The 23,437-nt window shown below is 38.1% G+C and overlaps 1 protein-coding gene across 4 annotated transcripts in view; it reads right to left on the bottom strand.

Annotated features, from left to right (window-relative positions):
* Plekhm1 (Pleckstrin homology and RUN domain containing M1) overlaps positions 1–23,437 on the bottom strand; it is a 99,241-nt gene that overhangs the window by 28,227 nt on the left and 47,577 nt on the right. For all 4 annotated transcript variants that reach the window (XM_083117099.1, XM_083117102.1, XM_083117100.1 and 1 more), the window contains 3 exons: positions 20,020–20,239; positions 2,381–2,512; positions 526–696 (listed from right to left, as the gene is read on the bottom strand). In XM_083117099.1, the coding sequence (XP_082973225.1) occupies positions 526–696; positions 2,381–2,512; positions 20,020–20,239 (523 nt within the window). The remainder of the gene's footprint in view (positions 1–525; positions 697–2,380; positions 2,513–20,019; positions 20,240–23,437) is intronic.

Genomic DNA, 23,437 nt, shown 5'->3' with positions numbered 1-23,437 from the left:
GTATCAATCTTTGAAAATACCTCGTGCAGTGATTGTGTTCACCTTGAGAATGGGCATGGGGTAACGTTCTAATGAATCAACATTTGCCAAGAATACTGCTGCTACTGTTCGCAAATTGCAAAGATCGCAAATCGCGAAGATGAGGATGAGTGATGATTTGATGAAATAGATGAAGCTAACCCAATTAAATTTTTTTCAATATATTCATTATCATCATTCTGTATGTATCAACTTGCATTAAAATATTCAAGAATTACATCAAAATATTAAAATACCTGGTGCGTAAACACAAAATCCATTTTTCCTTGACAATGCTGGTGCAAATAAATAAAAACTTGAAATTTTGCATAATTTCCAGGATAATTAATTCTGCAAAATGTAATTTTGTGGATCCTGTGAGAAACAGAAATGCAGGAAAAGTATTGGCAGGAATCAATAAATAAATTCCAACTCACACTTTCCTATACCAATACACTGGCATCTGCATTAGATCAGCTCTGATTTATACTGGTGAATGTTTCTTACCCGGTATGTAGACTCTGTATCAAATGGGTATATGGCTTTGGAATTATTGCAGATTTCACAAATGAATCCTTTCTGACTACATAACCAACACTTCAATACATGGTTTTTGGCAAAACTGATCACTCTCTGGAGTAGCTGAGCTAAGGTTCCAGTTGGTATCTGAAGCAAATCCTGGAAGAGAACATGTGTATGAGCTGTTGAAAGAATAATATGTATCAGGCGTGGCATAAGTAATTGTACAACTATTAGAAGAAACGGCTAACTTTATTTTGTACACTCCTGTTCACATAAAGTGGCACATTTTATCTCAGTTGAAGTATGTGCCACTTTAGCTAAACAGGAATGTACAAAAACATAGGCCAGACATGCACCTAAAACAATAATTCAGAAGACAATCAAGTGTCTCATGCATAAAACTAATGATAAAAACTTTTATAATTATTATTTTAACAATATTAATAACTCATATTTATATTAAAATAGGTAAATTAATGCTAGGAGCAGGAGTGATTGGTTACTGTTTGACCAGCGATCCGAGAGCTCTCGAGTTTTCTGCGCATGACCGAAGTAGCCGAGTCCATTCGTAAATTGGGGGAGTTTGCGGAGGTGCTTCTCTGAAACGTGAGTGCCACGTGGGGAAAGAAAGCAATGTTGCCAACCGGAGAATACTGACACAAGATATTGGAAGTGCTCTGGCCGTGGAGAGGCGTTTTTGCAAATGCTGAAGTCTTGAACGTAGTGCCAGTTATGGCATCTTTGACCCAACCCCAGAGGAAGCCGACCGGACCCGTATCTGGTTTCGAGCCACCACCATGGGCATCCAGAAAGAGGGGGGGAAAGGGGGGGGGGGCATGAAAAATGAAAGTCAATGAAATTTTCTTCTTTCTGTTTTATTTCTTGCCAAAATCTTGGAGAGGACGCGACCCCCGACCCTCATTCTAACGATGCCCCTATAAGTGAAACTGCAATTCTTTACCCTACTATCCTTCTATTTTAAATTGTAAGAAGGACAAACGGCATGGTTGTGATACAAAACAAGTCCTTGTCACAATCCTTTACTTCTGTGCATGTCCCTCAGTTTTCGATACTTATGTTCTGGTGGATAAGCATCCCCGCAGATTGGTAACACTGTTCAACGTGCAACTGTGAACGGCGTTTTCCCGCCTGCCTTCCCCTTTTTCTTGGCACTTTGCCAACTGGAGCTCTCGGATCGCTGGTCAAACAGTACAGTGGCTATACAGAGTAGTGAAAACAGTGTGGCAAGAGAGGGAAGCGTCAAGAGATTGGACAAAGGGACTAATAGTTTCCATATTCAAGAAGGGGGACAGAAAGGAATGTAAAAACTATAGAGGAATAACACTAATATGCAACTCAGCAAAGCTGTATGAGAAAATATTAAGAGAAAAGAATTAGGGAAGTAACAGAGCTGAACATGTGGTGAAGCTTCAGGACAGAATTGATCAGGCACAGATGAGATGGTTTGCATAAATGAAAGAGGATGGTTGCAGACAGACTACCAGTAAGAGCTTATAATGCACAAGGAGTGGGAATAAATCCAAAGGGGAGACCAAGATGTCGGTGGAAAGAGCAAATAGTGGAGAGTGTTAGGAGAAGAGGACAAGATTGGAATACCGTGGAAAGAGAGGTATGGTGGAAGATGAAAAGAAAATGGAGAGGCTTGACTTCTATGCCAACACAGCTTCGTTCCCAAACTTTACACACCATATATTAAAAAAATTACAACATATTCAAAATCCACTGACAAATCACAGTAATGACAGTTGTCTCAGTGCATTATAAACACATTTCTACAGTTGTGGCTATCTCAGATAAAACAACCTAAAACATTACTTACAGATATTGAATAAAGATGGACATGTTCATATAGGTATTCCCGGGGCCACACTCTTTTCTGCAATTCTTCTATCACAGGTTCTCGACATGTAAATAAATAGGCTCGCAACAGATTCAGCTGAATTCGCAGAATCTGCAAGAAATTAAAAGCAAAATTAAAGGTAACAGTTTCATACATCGGAGACACATTTCTTCAATTTTACACAAGAAACTACTTACGGAAATGATTTTTTCCAAGGTTTACAACGTTCGTCAAGGTATTTTCTTTCATTGTGGAATATATTTGACCGGGAAATCATGTAGTTTTGAAGAGAAATATCTCACCAACGCACAATTGCCATTGCTTTCATTTGCTTGCCCTACGACAACCGGATGCTGCGAACGTTTGATGACGTAAGCCCCTGTCAGTGTTTCAACCCCCCCTTTTTTTACTATGCTTGCCTAACGTAACCAAACCTAACCTAACCTTATCGGAAATGGTTCGTGGGGCTATCTGTGAATGTTTTGTGGGGGCTATTGGTCAGTTACCGTGCATAATGGTTCATGGGGCTATCCATGTATGGTTCGTGGGGTTATCCGTCAGCTACCCGTGTAATGTATAATTTCCACCGGTGACGAACACAACCGTAGGTATTTTTCGGTGAAGAAGGTTGAAACACTGCATACCCACAACTTGAGTCAAGATGTGCCCGCCATAACGTGTGTTACGGAAGTGAAGAAAGGAATAAAAAAAAAGCACTCAGAATGTAAAAAATTGTGTTTCTTTTCGTGTAAAAAGCATAATGGCACCTTGAACTATGTTCCGCAATACACAATTGGTAAGTACAAACCATGTGAAACCCAAAATATCAGATTTTAATGTGTCTCCGATCTATGAAACTGTTACCAAAATTAAATAAGAGCAAAAAATACAAAAAAATAATTTTTAGTCTTCAGTGTGAATCTCTCTTCCATTGTTAACCTTGTAAAGGTTGTAATTTAAAAATACACTGAACAGCACTGGACAGACAAGTAGGAGTTGCAGATTCAGCAGAGTATATGACGAATGTAGGTTCTATATCTGCCACTGAAAATGGCGAGCAATTTATCACATATTTACACTGAGAATAATTCATAGGAAGATTTCACACAAAAGTGACAAGTGACACATGGTGCTTGAGGATTTCACCAATTGAACGCAGACTTGTCATGCTGCTATGGTGTGAAACGTTGTTAATGATTGGTTCATTCCCAAGTAGTACTTTCAATCTTAAAACTGCCTTATATACCTTTTTGAGTGCTTCATGTCACAAAAATTCATTTCTGAGTAAAAAAAAAAGTTTTATCTGCTCATGTGCAAATAGTGGACTCCATGTTTTCTGGAGTTTATAATCGATGGGAATGCAACATTAAAAAGCTCATATGTCTTTACACTAATTGAGTAGAAAAGATTAAAAGGAGGCTGCATGCACTTTCTGATTAATGTCCAGATTTACTATTAATATAATGGATACTTGTAATTTTACAATTTTATATTTCAAAAAATGCCATTAACTTTTTGTTACTTATTTAATTTTGTAATTATTGTATGAAAATAATACATCGCTACCTACATAAACTCTTCTTCTCCTGATGATGTGGCGCACATGCGCAAAAATTTGAAGTCTTCCTGTGTCTGGTGGGTGCTTCCTCTTTCACTTATTATATATTATTTTATGTGTGTGACAAGGCTCAAAGCAAGAAAAATGTAAGTTTAAGTGAGGCTCAGTTTTCTGACATGTTTAACCAACCTCTATGGTGGAATGGTTAACATAGCATTCTACAACAGCAGGGGATTCCTGGTTCAAATCCATGCATGGGCATGAGTGCTATTTGTGAGAGTCTATTCATCAATTTCATCATATCATCACTCATCCTCATAGTCTCAATTAAACCAAATTGGCAGAAAAGTGACACTGAATAACAAAAATTAATCAATGAATCTGATATTTGTTTAATACACTTATTCTGATTACTTATTAATTTCAGATGAAAAAAGCCACAGTACTCCATTCAATATGGAATCTGACTGTCACATGGGAGGGACCAGTATTTGATTTCTGGGGTGGGAGATCTCAGGTGGGGTGGGAGATCCCATCCACGTCATTGAATAGAGAAGCAAGGAGTCAGACGGAGAAGGTTGCATGCAATTTTTATTTTCCTACATTTCCTATAAAACTCTTGAGGTATAAGCTGAAGGAAAGTGAAGTTCCATCTGCCATGATATCCGAGCCCAAAGCAACAAATCACATATGAGGCCACACTAATTGCACTGGGAATATTCAGCAAGAGTATAAGAATGTAATGGAGGAAAACAAATGGGTGTACAGATTTTATTCCAAATGTATTTTGATTCTCAAATCACATATTGGCTTAAGTATACCCTTTATGTGAATTTCATGCACACACATGCATATTGTTGACTTGTAGGTAAAAATTAGAAGGTGTACTTGAAAACGAAACATTACGGAGACAGGATGTTCTCGTTGGTTTGGAATGCAGACCTTACAAATTCCATTACTTGCCTCATCCGTGGAAAGGTACCAGCCTGAAAGACGGATATGAATCGACAGGTATTGGAATTTGTATAGCGAAGCAACCGAGAAGATCGGAAGGAAATTTCGAGATCAGTTTTGGATTTGGTTTAAGTGAGTCACCATCGTGGAAGAAAGAGCGCAGGTATGTACCTGGAGGACGGAGGCGTCACTCCGAACTTATAAAGGTCTGAGCCTATTTACACAACCTCTCGCTAGTCCCTTTTCCTCACCCTATACTTAGATCCCGGTAATTAAATAATAAAATAACAAATAAGAGACGCCGGTCTTTTTTGTAACTTTTAGTTGTAGGTGCGAGTTCCTTATAGGAAATATGTGCTTCAGAACGCAGATTAGGAATGTTAAGGGAAAATGAACACGAATTAAACTTATCTTTAACGAGGATTCAACAGCTGGCAGAACAAATGGTTCCGATGTCACCGTCTCGTCTAGTCACCAGGGCAAGGTCGCGATACATACAGCAGTTTTCTACCAACACTGCACATCCCACGGACTGCGTTGCCATTATTCCTTCCACCGTTGTCAACTATACTGAAGTCATGGCATTGAACATACCAAATTTTATTCAACCTGAAAAGTTTTCAGGGGCAAAACCCTTAGAAGTTGATCAATTTTTCACAACTTTTGAAAATATGGCAGATACATTAACTTGGACCCCTGCAAAAAGAGAAGATTTCTTGCCTTTATTCCTCACTGGAATCGCTTTAGATTTAATAACGGGAATAAAATCTCAACCAGATTATGCAAATAAGGAGTATCTAACGCTAAAGACAGAAATTACCAACACTTTTAGGGACATTGGTCAACTTCTCCTGGTTGAGGATTTCTTAAAGGAACAAGTCCAACAAATTCAGGAAACCCCGCAAGCTTACATCTTGCGTAAGCATGACATGATCCAGAAATATCTCCCCCAAGCATCAGTAGAGCATGTAATTTATTACATTGTGAGGGGACTACGTACGCAGTACCTTCAAGTAGCTTCCGACAAGAATTTTAATTCAGTGGATGAACTTCTACGGTTCATCAACAACTTACAAAGAAAAGAAACCCTTTTGGAAGAGCAAGCATACAGAGAAGCTAGGGAATTAGCAGCACTTAAATGTACCCAAGGTCTAGTTGCATCAACAAATCAGATAGGATTGCAAAACATAGTAACCCAACCTCCCATAAAAGAACCTCAAACTAGCTCAAATAATCAACAGGAAATAAACAGTCAACTGCAAACAGAAAAAAACTTTGTAACACAAGATCAATTAAATGATTTGGAAATTAAAATGAATGAACTCCAAATTAGTCACTTTCAGAATAGTGCACAAACGTTCAGAAATAGATCACAGCCTGCTAGAACTAATAATAGATTTCCTGCACGCCAAAGATATAATGGTAGGAATAGTTCACATTCCCAAAGAAGTAACAATTTTTTTAGATCAAATAATTCAAACAACGGTTACCAACGTGGGAACAGGGGACGTTCAAATTACCATAGAGGAGGTTATAGGCCATTCCAGAGACAACACCCTCAACAAGCTCAGAGATGGCAACCCTATAAAACTGTTGCCCTCAACGTGAACCAAATACAGCCCAGCAATATAATCAAAGAGTATATTACAATCAGACTGGTTCATCGGAACAACAATCACCTAATGCCTCTTTAAACTATTAAAACCCTATGAACGTGGGAACGGTCGTCAGGAGAAAAGTTCGCATACAGTTCCCATAATTAAACAGAATAATCTTAGTTTTCTAGAAGCAACAGTAAATAGGAAACCTTGTGAAGTACTTGTAGACATAGGTGCAAATTGTAGTATAATAAATGACAACTTGGTTCCAACAAATGCAAAAAGAATAAACATAAATTCAACCATATCAGGAATAAGTGGAAATTCCATTACTGTCAGACAAATTGCCTTCATATGATTCCGAATCGGTGGGAAATTTTACTGTCACCCATTCAGAATAGCTAATACAAAATTCCAGTATGCAATTTTGGGCACAGATTTTTAAATCTACATAAAGCAAATATATCGTTAGGAGATAATACAATCTCATTGCAGAGATTAGGGTATTCACCAAAATGGCAATTTTCCAGTGACGAAAGCAAAGTACACACCATTCCTAATCAAATATTTCAAATGTTAGATTTAAATCAAAGTTCAACATTTGTAGCACAACATAAAATAACATTAAAACTGAAATCCTCAACTTATGTAAAACTACGGCTAGAAAACATCCAGATTGGGAATAAATATAACACATTTGAACCGAATAAAAAATTGTTGGACTCATTAGATGTTTTAGCACCTTATGCATTAGTTAATGAAGAAGAACCCCACATTTTGCTAACAAACACAAAAAATCATCCGTTAGTAATACAGAAAACACTCCAATTGGTTCAGCAGGAAGTAACCAAATAATTTCTGAAATTTATGACACTAACGTCAATGCAAATGCAAATAGTGGTCATAAAGTACATCATTCATTCGAACAAGGTGACGAAAATTTAGACCAGGTAACCTTAAAACTACTCACTAAACATAGGAAATTTTATGACGTTAAACAAATTGATATAAATCCAGAACTAACAGAGGACCAAAAGCTCAAAATTCAAAATTTCATTTACAATTATGCAGATATCATGTATTGGAATCCTGAGTGCTTTTCTAAAACAAACGCAATGGAAGCACACATAGATGTTGCTGAATGTTCCTCCATTAGCTAGGCAAATTCCCATACCCATAAATTTAAGGGAAAAAATGAAAAATGAAACAACAAGACTTCAAGAACAACAGATCATTGAACCTTGTGAAAACTCACCATTTCGTCATCGCATATTCTTAGTTAAGAAATCAAATGGAACCTACAGACTAGTTTCGGACTTTTCAAAATTAATAAAGTAATATACAATGTTTCATATCCCACTCCAGATTAGAGGCCAGCAGAGTCTGCATTTTACCTACCCACTGCCCGCTTGCCCGTGAGGACAGGTATACCTGCTAGCCTGCCCACGGCAACGAGTCGACTTGCGTCTTTACCCGGGTTCTTCGTCTTCCAGGCGCTCTGTGCTTACAAGGTAACTGGGCATTCAACAAGACCCGGGTGCCTGCAAAACCTGCTGGAAGGAAACAGCCCTCCGGCAGCGTGTCGCTCCAGGTGTTTCATCACCACGTGGACAGCTTCAGCCAGTGTTGCCTACTTACGTAGCTCGTAAATCCTACGAGGTCCTAGGAGGAGCTCTCTCCTCCAAGGAGAATTTATATACTTAGCGATTTCAGTTCAGCGTAAGCAGTTTTTATCTTATTGCCAGGAAATGCACGCAGTATTACAGCTTCATTTATTTAAATGAATGATCGAGCAAACAAAAATCTCCTCACTGAAAACTAATTGCTTTTCATTGCATGGTGCCTTAACCAGGCACGCAGTGGCGCAACCAGAGGGGGTAGGGTGCATTGCTCACAAGCTTGGACGGAAATTAAGTCTAGCGGAAGGGTCAGGGTGGGGGTCAAACATTAAAGTACAAGAAAAAACAGACTAGCAGAATTTAAGAGTAGCAGGGCTAAAGGGTACTCAAGATGGAATTAATTTTCATATTTTTCTTGCATTTTCCTTCCAGACGGCCAAGGGCACCTGCAGAGGGGGAATGGAGGGGTAATTGCAACCCCTTGATTTCAAATTTTATGAAAGTAGAAATATATTATAAAATATTATCCAGTCTCATCAAGTTCAATGCCGTAGCAAAGGGGTAGCTGGAGTCGGCCCTGAGCGCCGAACGATCTAAGTGAGAAAAGTTTTAAAACAGAGAATGCTATGGCGGCCCGTGATATTATTTGCTATTAATGTTGGTTTGTTACGAGTTGGATGAATTGATTATGTAATACGTCGCTCCATGTGAAAAGAAAATATTGTAGATGGAAATTTTACATGCCATATGTCTGTACATTCGGAATGCATTTATCATGCACTTTCTTTCTTTCAAAAACAGTTTGTGTGCTTGTTTTCCATTATTAGCTAATGTGAAATTGACGTGTTGAAAAAAAATATTTCTAATCCTCTGTTTCAACACAAATGCGCGTGAGAACCGACTTCTACCCCCTTTTTGCGTGATTTATGAGGATTATAATGCCTTTCATGCTACTTTATTACTATTATTGTGATTGTTCTTGTTGGCACGTTTATCCAAGTACTTGCCCCCCCCCCCCCAAACGAGGGTAACGGCAATGGCCCTGGCTGGCTACGGCCCTGGTGTTCGCAGTAGAACAGTGTGTTGTTCGACTCGCGACCTCAGCGACTAACGTGACATGTTTCAGTCCTGTCCTATATCACTATATATACGTATATTGGTTGTTTACGACATATACTTATGGATCCTGTGCCACGGAAAACCTATTTCAATGTGTGTGGGGGGAGGGGGGGTAGCAACATTCGTAAATCTCATTTCATTGGTGATGTGGCTTACGAAGCTTCGAGTTCCCTTTTTTAAGTAGTGAAAATCTATTGCAGTTGGCAACACTGCAGAACGGTGTGGGCCAGGTGCAGTTTCTACTCGAAGCAACTACGTCATGCAGAGGGAGGGGTCTGCAGTTGATGGAAAGAACGAATTGAGACCTACTAGGTATCGTAAGACTGCGGGTACCCGGCGGGTCTACAATGCCTGCCAGGAACGATCTGTGCAGGTGGGCATACAAGCTGCTCAAGCGAGGGTGTTGCGCAGGTTGCATGGCATTTCAGGAGCGATGTCTCGCGAACGGGTCTGCTCCAGGTCTTGTGCAGGCCTTTACTCCAGATTGCAATGACATTTTAGCACGTCTTGTGGGTAAATTTCTTTACACTACACTGGACATGGCTCAAGCTTATTTCCAAATTCCAATATCAGAAGAATCACTTCCAGTTACCAGCTTCGCAATTCCAGGTTGTGGTTCATTCCATTACCGATGTTTACCTATGGGCATGAAGAGATCCAGTAGTTTTATGAATAGACTAATGGACATTGTATTTAGTGGTCTTCCCGACAATCAAGTAGCCACCTATTTAGATGATTTGTGCATAGCAACTTCCACTTTTGAAGAGAATTTCTCCCTAATTCAACAAATATTTGATAGGATTAGGAAAGCAAACATGACAGTTGGACAAGACATGACAAGAAATGTAAGTTCGCATTTTCAGAAACCATCGTTTCGGGACATCTTCTTTCTGCGAAAGGGATGAAAATTTCCGACAAAATCATTAATTCAATCAAGAATTTTCCAACACCTAGCAATAAGAAACACGTGAAGAGCTTCTTAGCACTTTGTTCTTACATTAGGAAATATGTGTCCGGATTCTCATTTTTAGCGGATAACATATATAAACTTTTGAAAAAGAACATTCCGTTCACGTGGACAGAGTAGCACCAGAAAGAGTTCGATGAACTAAAGGATAAAATTCTCAGTTCTCCCGTTCTCAAACCGTATTCTCAAAACAAGAAGACCTACCTCATCACCGATGCGTCTACAGTTGGCCTCCCAGCCAGTATTTGGCAAGATTCGGAAGACGGAAGCTCATGCCACCCTGTTGCCTTCGCGAGCCGCAGATTAACCGACACAGAGAAGAAGAAATCAATATTTGAACTAGAATTTCTCAGTGGTCTATGGAGTAAAAGCGTTTAAATATTATTTGCTAAACAGCAATTTTACTTTAACCTTTTGGATCCCAAGCGTCTCGAATGAGATACCCAACTGTAACCCTCATGGTCCCAAGCGTCTCGATCGAGACGCTGTGTCAAGGTCGTAGTTTTTACGTTATAACTTTTCTATTTTTGGCTAGAATTTCGATTTTTTTCTTTTATATTGTTCCTAACACATGTATTTAACAGAAATGTTTCTTGCACCTTTTTTTTCTTCATGAAAATGGAGGTGAAAAGGCGGGAAAAGGTACTTCTCTTTTCAAGGGAAAATATAAATTTCAAACATTTCAACAATTTTTAAAAATAATTTTTGGGGGTTTTCTCCCTTCCCCCTCCATATATACGTCAAATTTGCATAAATTTTGCATTTTGTGCATTTTGAAAAAAAAATTGGGGGGGGGGGGCGGGGGGAAACGCCATTTTTTTAAGAAAAGTATTTTTGAGGGGATTTCCCCCCTTTCCCCCTCCATATGTACACCGAATGTGCATAAATTATATATCGTCTGAATCTGTGATTCATTCTGCGTACAACGGTATATCTTTCATATTTCTAGGGCATTTAGTTTCTGAGCTATAGTCGTTTCAAAGTACCGCTGCATTTTGAAGCTTGAATCAGTGGCGTGCCCACCATTCCTTTTGGGGGTACAACTCAAGTTACATTGGTCATAAGACAATGATGCAAATATTTTTGTGTTCCTTACATGCCAGCGATAATTTCTATGTGCATTTTGAACTTTTCAAATCTTTTTTTCGGGGGGGCAGGGGGGGCAAACCCCATTTTTTTAAAAAAAAAGTATTTTCAGGGGATTTCCCCTCTTTCCCCCTCCATATATACGCCGAATTTGCATAAATTTCATATAGTCTGAATCTCTGGTTCATTCTGCGTACAACGGTATATCACTCATCTCTCTAGGGCAATTAGTCTCCGATCTACACTCATTTAATTGAAACTCTGCATTTTGCTCAAAATCGGCTCGGGACCGAGAGGCTTACTTGTGAAAATGGCCTTGGGACTCAAGAGGTTAATAACTGATAATCACTCCATATCATATTTACGACAAGCATCAAATTTGACAGGTCCGCTGGCATGGAGAGCTCTGGAACTACAGCAGTTTTCCTTCGATGTGAAACATGTCAAGTCATCAGAAAATGCCCTTGTAGACACTTTAAGCCGCTATCCGGCAGAGGAAGCTCCTGCCGACAGTGAAGACAACCCTGAACTAATTTTCCACCTAGAGGACGAAAACTTCAGCATTCGACAACATCATGAAGACGATCCATTATTCGGCCCTATCATTAAAGTCATCAACAACGATCCGATGCAAGATCCAGGAGTAGTACGTGCTCACAGTATTACGTCATCAAAGACAACAAACTGTACAGATGTCATCGAAACAAGACAAGAGGAACTTTTCTTGTGCATTCCACACAAATTAAAAGATGAAATTTTCGAGAAGATTCATTGCAGTGAATACAATGCAGCTCATGCTTCACCACCTTCCACGTATGAAAATTTCAGGAAAATATTTTACTTCCCAGGATTAAAACGATGGGTGTACATGAAATCAAAAAGTTGCCTCGAATGCCAGATGTCGAAGAGAGATTTCGGACCAAAGCAGCTCACCCTTCAGACGTTCGAACCGATCGCCACCCCAGCCAGGAAGTGGGTCATCGACACGTCTGGTCCACTGCAGGCCACAGCCAACTACGGACATCGCTACGTTCTCATCTGCGTTGATCAAGCGACCAGGTACATGGTAACGACATCTATACTTTCAGTTGATGCCGAAACAATTGCCAATGCATTAAGGGAACATATCATTTTGCGATTTGGTGTGCCAGACAACATCACACTTGATCGTGCACCAGCGCACACTTCAAAAATCATTGAACAATTGAGTCAAATATTGAACGTCAGATTCAGATTTCCATGAAACTGTTGGACTCGCCGAAAGACATATTCAGAAATTAAAGCAAAGGCTGAGACCGTATCTAATGAAAAAATGTGCACAGTGGTATCTGTATCTCTCGGCCATAACGTTTGCAATAAATTCAGAAGTACATACAGGAACAAAATATTCTCCACATTACCTTATACGAACCAAAGAATGCAACGGATTCATTGCTAGGAATAGATCCTAATTCGTTGCAACACTCTAACAAGGAACACCTAGACATATTGCAAGCGATGCGTGAACAAGCACAGGAAAATCTCCATAAGAAATTTAAAACACAGAAAAAGTACTCAGACCAACACACACGGCATGTTGAATTTCAACCTGGACAAAAAGTGCTAATTTTAGACACCGTACCGAAACAAAATGTACCTAAGCACTTCGCAAATTACTTCAAAATACATGGTACAGTTCTTGAAATGGAAAATGCCAACAGCGTACGAATAAGCTGCAAGGACGGCCGAGGAAAGGATAAAATAGACACATTTTCCATAACAAGAGTCAAACCCTTCTTCGAAGAAAAGGAGAAAATACAAGAAGAAAATTATAACGTCGACGAAATGTCTGCAGAAGAGACAGAAGTCAAAGAGACATAATTCCACAGAAAGTCAAATGGGAAAGAACGTTGTCATTCCATCATTTCATCGTCATCGTCGCGATTAGTCAAAGGGGAAGAAAAGCGATGCCACAAAACAAGCAGTCCAATCGAAGCATCCATGTTTAATTAAAACCTAAATGCATTTATTTTGTTAAATCTCATCAAAATATACAGGAACTGTCCTCTTCAAAAAAAAAAAAAAAAAAAAAAAATTCGTGATAACCACGCCCAACTGTCATTCATTGAAAAAACTGGTTTCTTTTCATGAAGATTGCAACACTCGCCTCGTTGACTTGGAAGAGAGCGATATCAACAAAACACATACTACTCCTATTACAGCGGCCAAGGAACGAAGTAGCGTGATGTCATCGTGAAAGTGACATCAAACGAACAACAAGCAACTAGCAGAAGTGACAGAGGTTTCGCATGTAAGCAGTTTCTCCAAAACTCTCATCATCTGCATTCGAAGATTACAGTGAAACACGATTATGCAAGAAACTTATATATTAGAGAAATTAGAACATTAAAAGAATAACAAGCATTAAGATATTTAGTGTAAATTCTCTACAACAATATACATACGTATATTGCAGAGTATACAATCCTGTTATAATTTAAATGAAATAGTGCACAAATTATATTTATATTTCAGTGTGTATGAATTTACGCTCGCAATAATAATGATTCACTAATGTGAAGTTTAATGATGCAAGGGACAGGTTATATCTTCATAGATAGCTATTTAAGTATAGTGCGCACTTGAGCATATCTGATATCCCTTAGTACAAAATTTCTGGAATTCTGGTAATTCCATATATATAACGAATTCCTCATAATAAATATGAGTGAGAACAGTAAACGAGTTAATTTTCATAAATATTGATAATTTTTGTGTTTCACTGCAAAAAAAAAAAAAAAACAGTAAATGCTTTCCCAGATATCACTTGAAGTAATGCACTGCCCTTCGAAACTGTGTCTCATACAGTGACAGCGATATCTTTAATAATTGTAGGGACTATCTTATTTTTTATTAATTACGGCATGTTTTGTTCGTAAAATTAAATCCTGTTTTTGTTGTCGTCCCCTTGCACAACAAACAACCAGTCAAAAAAAACCTACCACACAAGCTCGCAGTATAAATGTCACAAATGAAGAACAAATAATTCCTGTAAGAATAGCACAAAATAGACATCCATCAACGGCACCACCCCCTATTCCTTCTTCTTCCAAAGCGCTGGCTAAACAATCTTGTATCGATATCCCATCACATCACTTTGACAGTATCTGTTAAGGCACATCACCATCAACTTGCACTTAGAAAATGGATTAGACACCCTGTCCAGCAGGCAGACAGTGAACTTCTAAAGCCGCCCTACTCTTGGATGAGTACATGTCGACTGGTGTATGTCCAATCTCAACTACATTCCTCTCCTTATTTTCTCTTTCTCCTTCCTTTCAATGGCTCAGACCACCTCTAACAGGTACCTACACAACCAGAGCATCATCGAAGATCGACAGAGGAAAACTCGAGGACCAACGCCGCCAAATTGTCTTCCACCTTCTACAGCATACAACTCCAGATTTAAATCCAATTTAGAAGCAACCCCCCCCCCCCCCAAATGTTGATGGGCGATGGACTTGCCATATTGGAGAATAGAAAGATGACAGCCAAGTCAAGCAGAATGTTCCCGGAGGCTACACTTTGTTTGGACAGGACAAAGAAGGAACAGCATTGATTGAATACGTGTCTATTACATTCTAATTGATACTGCTAAGACAGAACAATACATCCAAGAAGAACCTTCTGTCCCAGTTGCGGAAGTTGGAGAAGAAGTGTAAGAGGTTTCTCACCGAGGAAAACACGTGATTCTTCCACTGTGATCCGATTCCCAGCTTACAACGCATTAGTATAGCAGGCAAGTATTTCACGAATTTGGAAATCCTTCCCAGCAGGACCAATTAATAGCATTACATGTTCCAAATGCCAATTTACCAGAGCATCCCAGCTGCTCAGGATGTCATCCATCATTACAAGTTGCAACAAGGTGTAAAAATGAAGAAGTTCGAAGAACTGGAAACACCAACGTTCACCACTTCAATCCCTATTGAAGTCCCAATAGACTACATGAAGTACAAGAACTAGGTTCGTCTCAATTGTGCTACGAAGTCAGATACATTTCTATGCATGGACAAACGTGAACAGTTCAGAACCTGGGGAATCGAAATGATACTGATCTGCAATCATTGCGTGAATTATTTTAGAAGAAACTGGTACTTTCAAGATGATAAAACAAAGTGATTAAGTGAAAATATACACAAATAATGTCGTATTGAACCCTTAAGGTTTGAACACAATGTGTTTAAACAGTGAATATTCTCTAAGTGATTACATAGTGTAATTATGACATGCAGTGTAAACTATGCCTTAACAAAAGTGAATATTATTTCATTCAGATTTGTAAATAATTATAAACTTTGGTTCAAGGATTTGACTATTTGGGTATTATACAGTATAGTGAATCATGATTTAAGTTTTCATTGTCAATGCAAAGAACACCAGTGATAACGTAATATTAAAATAATCAATTTAAGGGACAAAAACATCGTAAAAAAAAAAAACCTATTGTGCTGGTAATGGTTGTGGTTATGTATTATAATGAACTATACTAATTTCATATTCATATGTCTAGTTAATCAACTTACTGCTCTTTGGTTCTTAATGGGTATTTAGTTGTTTATGCATTATTTATGCATAATAATAAGTATTATGGATTGGTACTGGTAAAAATTTTCTGCTTACCAGGCTTGATATTTCTTGATGTACTACTATATCCTTTCAAAGGAATTTCTAACATGTATGAACCAATAAATGATACACTTAGACAAGCGACCATCAGAGATGACGCTTCTTGACAGGGGGGTATGTTGACTTGTAGGTAAAAATTAGAAGGTGTACTTGAAAACGAAACATTACGGAGACAGGATGTTCTCGTCGGTTTGGAATGCAGAACTTACAAATTCCATTACTTGCCTCATCTGTGGAAAGGTACCAGCCTGACCGATTTATATGAATCGACAGGTATTGGAATTTGTATAGCGAAGCAACCAAACCGTTCTGAGAAGATCGGAAGGAAATTTCGAGATCAGTTTTGGATTTGGTTCGAGTGAGTCAACATCGTGGAAGAAAGAGCGCAGGTATGTACCTGGAGGACGGAGGCATCACTCCGAACTTATAAAGGTCTGAGCCTATTTACACAACCTCTCGTTAGTCCCTTTTCTTCACCCTATACTTAGATCCCGGTAATTAAATAATAAAACAACAAATAAGGGAAGGAGGAAACAATATAGTGGTGAGAGTCACACAACATTTATGATTGTATCATTTGTCTCACAAAATTCTTGGGTTTGATTCCTAGTGGGGACATATTTCAGGAATTTGGACTCCATTTGAAACAAAGTTGTTTGATTTAAATCACTTTAAAGAAATAATTTATCAAATAATCTACACAAGTACCGTATTTACTCATGGATAATGCACACTATTTCCAAAATTTCTTGCTTATTCCATGCGCTAACATGAAACTGTACAGGGCTATTCCATGATTTTGTGACACTTGCATTGATTTTTTTTATGTTTACAGAACCCTATCATGTTATATATCGTTGCAAAGCTTAAATTATGCAGTTTCTGAATATGGTAACAGTATTAAATTCAAGATAGCGACACTAATGTGCAATACGATTGAAATAAGCTCATCACAAAAGGAAGGAACATTCTGATTTTTATGGTACTTTGGATGAAAGAAAAGATAAGCAAAAATAAAATAATTAAAATGTACTGTATTACTGGCCAATAATATGACATAGATGAAGTGTGTAAGTGCCTTAATGGAAGAAATCTTGTGATGCTAACTGCTAGTTTAAGGGTACTGAATGTGCCCCTTATAAACATTACGTGAGTCATGGAAAATACATACATTTTGAAGTTTTTTTTCTTCTTTAAAGTAAAGGGAAAATGAGCAAAACTATGAATAACATTTTAAAGGCAATTTTCTACAATTTTTCACTTTGTAATTTACTGTTCTGCAACACCAAGAAAAGCAGTGCCGTTCTGACAGAATTCAAGGATGCACCTTCTGTCGCATGGGATGCGTATCACCGGTATTTCTTGGGCGAGAAATAATAGAAAACTTCCTGAGCACCGCAAATCCATAACGTAATTTTGATCTTACTTTCTACTATTACAGGATAAATAACGTGGTTAAATTGTGAAAGTTTTGGGATGCTAACCATAGTGGAGGGAGAGGGGGGAGGTGGCATGGGTTGTAGACTTACTGCTTACACAAGAGGATATTCTCCTCTTGGTCCACATAGCAACTGGTGACTCATTCAATAGGTGTGATGTCATTCACTTTTGATCGGCATAGCAACGGCTTTATGACCTACAACTAAGAAAGCCATTTCTTGAACCTGGTTTATACCATGCATAATATACGAGATATAATTTTGTGCCACATTTCCACATCAAAAACCAGGGTGCACATTATACATGCACGTGGATTATACACGTGTAAATACGATAATTTGTAGATATCAGAATCACTTTTGGTGAAAGTACATTAATCTTGTAATCATTCAATGGTGTTTATTAGGCTCTTAGATAATCTTACATTTTCAAACGAAAAGCATGAGGTGGGGTGAAGTATATACAGGGGCAGCACCAGGAGGTGTTTGCGCACCCCTTAATTTTCTTCCGCACCCCCTTCGTTTAACTAAAAACACTAACCCTTAGTGTGTCATATTATGTCATGTAGTCATATTGAGCACCAAATGTTAAGTACTGAAGTAAGACCGTTATTATTGCAACATTGAAAGAGATGCCGATACACATACTTTCCTGTACTGGCGGCAGCCTCTATAACGAGCAGCGACCATTTTTAATTTCGTCAGCATTGTTGTTATGAATATTTCTTTGTTTCTTTCTTCGAGTGGTCTGTTGGGTTTTCGATAATTGCCTATAGCTTAATGTGAGTTGTTTATTTTCCTCCTGCTTGTACTTCCTTGCACTGAAGCAAACGTTTCAGCTGCTTTCAAAGGTAAGGTATCAGGAAATTGAGAATCGGAAATCAGAGGCGGCGATTAGGGGTGTAGTTGCTCCTTACTTTTTGCTATTTTTGCCCCCGCACTATGCTAAACCTTATCTACCAAGGGAAAGTAAACTGTCCTTTCCTCCCTTCCCCAGTTGCATGTGTGTTTCATGTTTTCTTTATTTTCAGCATCGCACCCCCTCAGCACCCCTAGATGATTAATCCTGGCGCCGCCGCTCAGTATATATCAAAGGAAAATGTAATATGTAAACTGCAAACATACAATATTTCTGTTGCTTTACAACAAAGAAATTTCATATGTAGAATAATGTAAGGTAAAAGGTAAAATTCCCCATGCATATAGCACCATCCCATGAATGCAGTTAGGGGATGTGGGGGTAGGGTTCCATACATTCTCGATCTCGGCAATTTTGGAGGTGATGTGATCAGCAACATGCTCTGGCTGCCTTTACCACCCAGGATTGCCCCCAGGTACCTATTGATTTGAGGCTGGGTGAGCCCCAGACCGATTCTGACCTTAGATCACCCACTCAAGAAATCGAACCTTGGTCTCCCGCCTGGTAGTCAAATACCCTACCAAATAGACCACCTCATTTTAAACTATAAATATTGTTAGTATCATTAAACTGTAAATAAACATGGTAGCTGATAATATTTTGTAAACTATAATTGAAAAAATTGTCATAATTCAGCTACAAAGACTGTAAGAAAATATTTTAAATTACAATTATATAGTACATCCAAAATGTATTATTTTTATTGGAAGAAAGGTTAGTGAAATTATTATACAGCTCCATTAACACACTACACAAACTTTTCCAACAAAGGTTCATATGTACAGTATCAGAAACAGAAAAGTGTGCATTTACATATATTTTTTATATTTGCTTCAATTAAATTGTTCACACATTTTGTAGAACCGTTTACCAGAAAACACCTTTCACATGGAAAAAAAAAACATATACATATGTACTGTAAGGAAAAACATACAAGCAATTTTATGCATGTTTCTTTTTAATAAACTGTGATTTAAGTTTTAAAAATAGATTTTAAAAAAACATCAAAAATGATTTCTTAACATAAAGATAATTAGAAGACGTAAGTGAGTAGTACTGAAAAGATATCCGCAAAACTTACTTGTGAATGTTCTATTAATTTCAGTGGCCTCTGTTACCTGATTTTCTTTCCATCTTATTTAAAACTATAAGATTATAAGACCACGTCAGAGCAATATTGTCAATTTTAATGAAAAATATTCTTTAAAATTTGTTTCAATAAATATTCTTTCATATGTACAGTAATTCTAATAAAATAATATCTTTCATACTTAATGAAAAACGTCTACATGCAACTTATCTTCTCCTAAGAATGTAAATGCTGTTGAACATCAAATAAACCACAATACAGGTTCAATAACGAGTTAATAAGAAAGTAGTTAAGTGAACAGGTAGAATATGTGTCAGCTTTTTGTTTCATAGTACAAGAGGTTTTAAAGCTTCTTTGGTCCCAGGGTCGATACCTGGTGGAGGCACATAGTGGTTCGGATCAGACTTTAAACTGTAAGTCCAGTCCCAATTAGCCTTACTGTGCATAAAGTGGACTTAAAACACCAACTCAATCAATCAATATAAACTTCTTTAATTTATACAAGACTATTTTGTGCTGGACATAGAAACATAGTGTAATGAACCATTTGCCAATCTGCTCATAATGAATTGTTCAAAGAATTGCATTGTCAACTATTTACCTGTAACTGTGACATCTCTTCTACTGCTAAGTATAAAGTTGGATTAAGAATCTTCAAATCAAGCAGTGGTTCATGCTGAATTTGTGTAAGAAATTCTGCTGCTTTACTCGATACAGGATACTTTCTGAAGTCCCAATTGTGAATTATTCTTGCTGGAATAGACCATTCTTCACCAGAATGGCATTCAGAACAAAAATTTCCACCAAGGAAAGAGCACACCCTGAAAAATAAATAAATTTACTTTTGATGTTCCAAGTATACAGTGCAATTCAAAAGTCCTGGTAACATGGAAATTGTACAGCCATGCAATTTTGAACCTCCTCATCTGAGATTATATAAAATTGCACATCTGTAATTTTTAGAGGTCCGTTTTCAGCTTATTTTATAAATACAAATTCTCATATTTTTATGTTGCCATCATAATTACCATTTCTACACATGCACACACACAGGTGTGTCAAACAAGCTTAGTTTATTGTAATTACAGTGTTACATGTGTAACGTTTTTAATATTTAATATTATAAACTCTACAAAAGGTGAAAATTGACGTAAAATATAGTACTATTTTCGGCCATCAGAGGCCACTGTCCTCGATTGCTCGACCGGTGCTGCCTCTCGCGGAGCACTCGGTATACACGGGCTGGACGTAAACCGCACACAGTGCACCAGAGGAGCTGATACTGACTGGAACGGAACTCGACCACTCCCCCTTTGGTCGCCAGAAGCCAGCGAGAGACGTACCTAGCCTGAGGCCTGCGAAGACGGAAGCCTTCATTGCTCGCGACTCGTAAAATGGACTGCATCTAAGGGAATAATTACGGTGATTGAAGTGCGGCATGGCAGGAACTTTTTGAGGCTGAACTTTTCTGTTATAATAGGTACGTAAACTCTCTGCTGTGCTACAAGAACTTTATAATTGTGCCAACGTTCCAGATCGTCCCCCCCCCCCCCCCCTTTATCAAAAAGTAAAGTCTATACTAATCCTTTACATTAGTCCTCCAACGTGAACTAAGGACAAGAATTGTTCGCCAAAATTGTCAAAAAAGAGAATTGGGTGATTTATTAATTTGAATTTTGATTCACATCTTGTTCCCGTCGCCCAAAGACTTATTACGTTCTAAAAATTGAACTTTTGACCTGCGCGCATTTACTTACTTGAATCTACGAACGTAACAATTGCATTTGTGGTCGACGTGGTATAATCGCTCCGCCCATTTGACGTTCCGATTTTACGAACTAAGATTTTGGTTAAATTTTCTCGCATACGAACAAAAGAAATCTACGTGTTCTCTGCAACGTATATCACCTTATCCGGGACGCATGTTCCTTCCCTCCTTTGCCCCTTTCTCGGTAGCATTTAAATCGGGAGAATTGAGTTAATGTTAATGAATGGCAAAAATAATGCCGTAAGGCAAATCAGGGTAAAATCTAAATGAAGACTTGCACCGCAATTAACACACTTGGGAAATAATTGGGAAGTATTTGTGATTGTCTAATGTGGACTGTTTAATTGGATTTAAGTAATATATGCATATGCATTTTTGTTACGCATGATTGAAAGATGCTCGTTAACTGTTGTAAATTAATGGTACACGCAGGACGTGTTTGTAAATTTGACGTGCTCTCACGTCGTTCATGTGAATAGTGTTTTGGCTTACGCTGATTGTTCTGTTTTGACTATTTTACGAGCTTTTTGGTGTTCTTGAAATACATATAGTAATTGATTAACGTAGTTGTCTTGTTGATGATTCACAAATACAAATTGACCTTTTGCCTTACTTGAAAATGGTACTAAACAAATGAATGCGTGCATAAAACGCAAGACATGAGTTTAAGAGATGATTGAAATCCAGGTTCCATTTTGTCAATTGTAGACGCGGTAGACAAATAGAGTTAGTGTTATAGAAAATTGTGAGGACAAATTAACGTAACGGAGAAAGCACGGTGTGCCATTCGTTGGTGGACCCTTTTGACCTTATGCATACGCTTATAAATATATATCTATTTTGTGTGTATATTGTATTACAGGGCTTTGTCTCGCGTTTCTCGTCGGCATTGCTCGTAGACTCTTGCACTGTCGATCGAGAAGGGCGACGCAAATTGTAACTTGTAATATATAGTGTGAGGCTTCAAATATTGTCTAAAGTTGTAATTGCCGCGCAGCCGCTTTCCAATTTAAATATCGCGAGTGATCACAACTAACCCCCACTATATCATTACAAAATTGGTATCAGAGCACGGTTGCAATCGATCTGGTGTGTGAACATTACCCTTGCTTTAGTCTTGAAATTGTAGGACATCAAAATTTTTTTTCCCTCCCATTAATATTTTTTTCCCTCCCTTTTTTTTCTCATTTTGGTCTGTGATCTTTTTAAATTTTCTGCCCCCCTTTAGATCAATTAGTTTTTTTTCCCGTTTAACATTATATAGGGTGTCCCTATAATGGCCCCTCCTGAGGAGAGTAAAGTTCTTGACGCTGGATGCCAGACGGCGTTGTCCTTTCCTGTTGTGCCACCTTCGGTGGGTGCTAATTTTGTTGTACCATCAGCCCCTCCCGTTCCGCCATTGCACCCTAATTTGTTCCCCCAACCCTTTTACAGACTCAGTATGCCAAGAAAAATTTTTCCCTTGAAATTAGTAAAATTGATCATTGGAACACTTCAGTTAACTTATCGGCACATGTCGCCCATACCCCGCAGGACACTGTTTCTCGGGATACCTCCCCTTTTTGCACGTATTGTCGTCGGAGAGGTCATCAAATTTCTACGTGCCGCCGTCGACCTAATTCTTCAAATTCAGGGGGTCATAATTAGCATACGCGTCCTTCATAATTACCTTACAGTCAATAACCTTGACGATTTGGCTGATTCGCAAATTGCTTTACAACTTCAATCCTCTCAAGCCTCCGGTCAATGAAGTTTTTGTATTAAGTTAGACCATGCCTTTTCCCATGCATTTCTTTGTTCTCTTCTTACAGTGTTATCAGATATTGAATTAATATATATATACAGATTTTAATGTGTTTATATACAGTGTATGTAAGTATACATATATCTAAGAGTCTTACTCTTTGTTGTTGTATTTCAGAGTAATTCCAATTATTTTCGTGGTAAATGTATATTATGAGAGATATAATATGTTCTCTCTGGGATATGAAATTTGTGTACTTTGTTCTAACCAATGGTAATACCTCATTCTCCGTATAAAACTTGTAAAAATGCTACCTCCTTGTTTCCTTCCTGTAGTAACTTTTCTCCTCTTGCTATCCTATTCCTTCCTTCTTCTTTCTTTCTTTACTTAGTATTTGATTTCGTTCCTTTTTTTCTTTCTCGGTTTTTTTGCTCTACGAGGATGGAAATTACTACCAGTGAATAATTATGGAACCAACAATCTTTTCATCGCCATGGATGCATGCTT

This window comes from Lepisma saccharinum, chromosome 2, assembly GCF_977018435.1.
Source record: "Lepisma saccharinum chromosome 2, izLepSacc3.1, whole genome shotgun sequence".
NCBI lineage: Eukaryota > Metazoa > Arthropoda > Insecta > Zygentoma > Lepismatidae > Lepisma > Lepisma saccharinum.
This window is presented reverse-complemented; position numbering and strand designations above follow the sequence as displayed.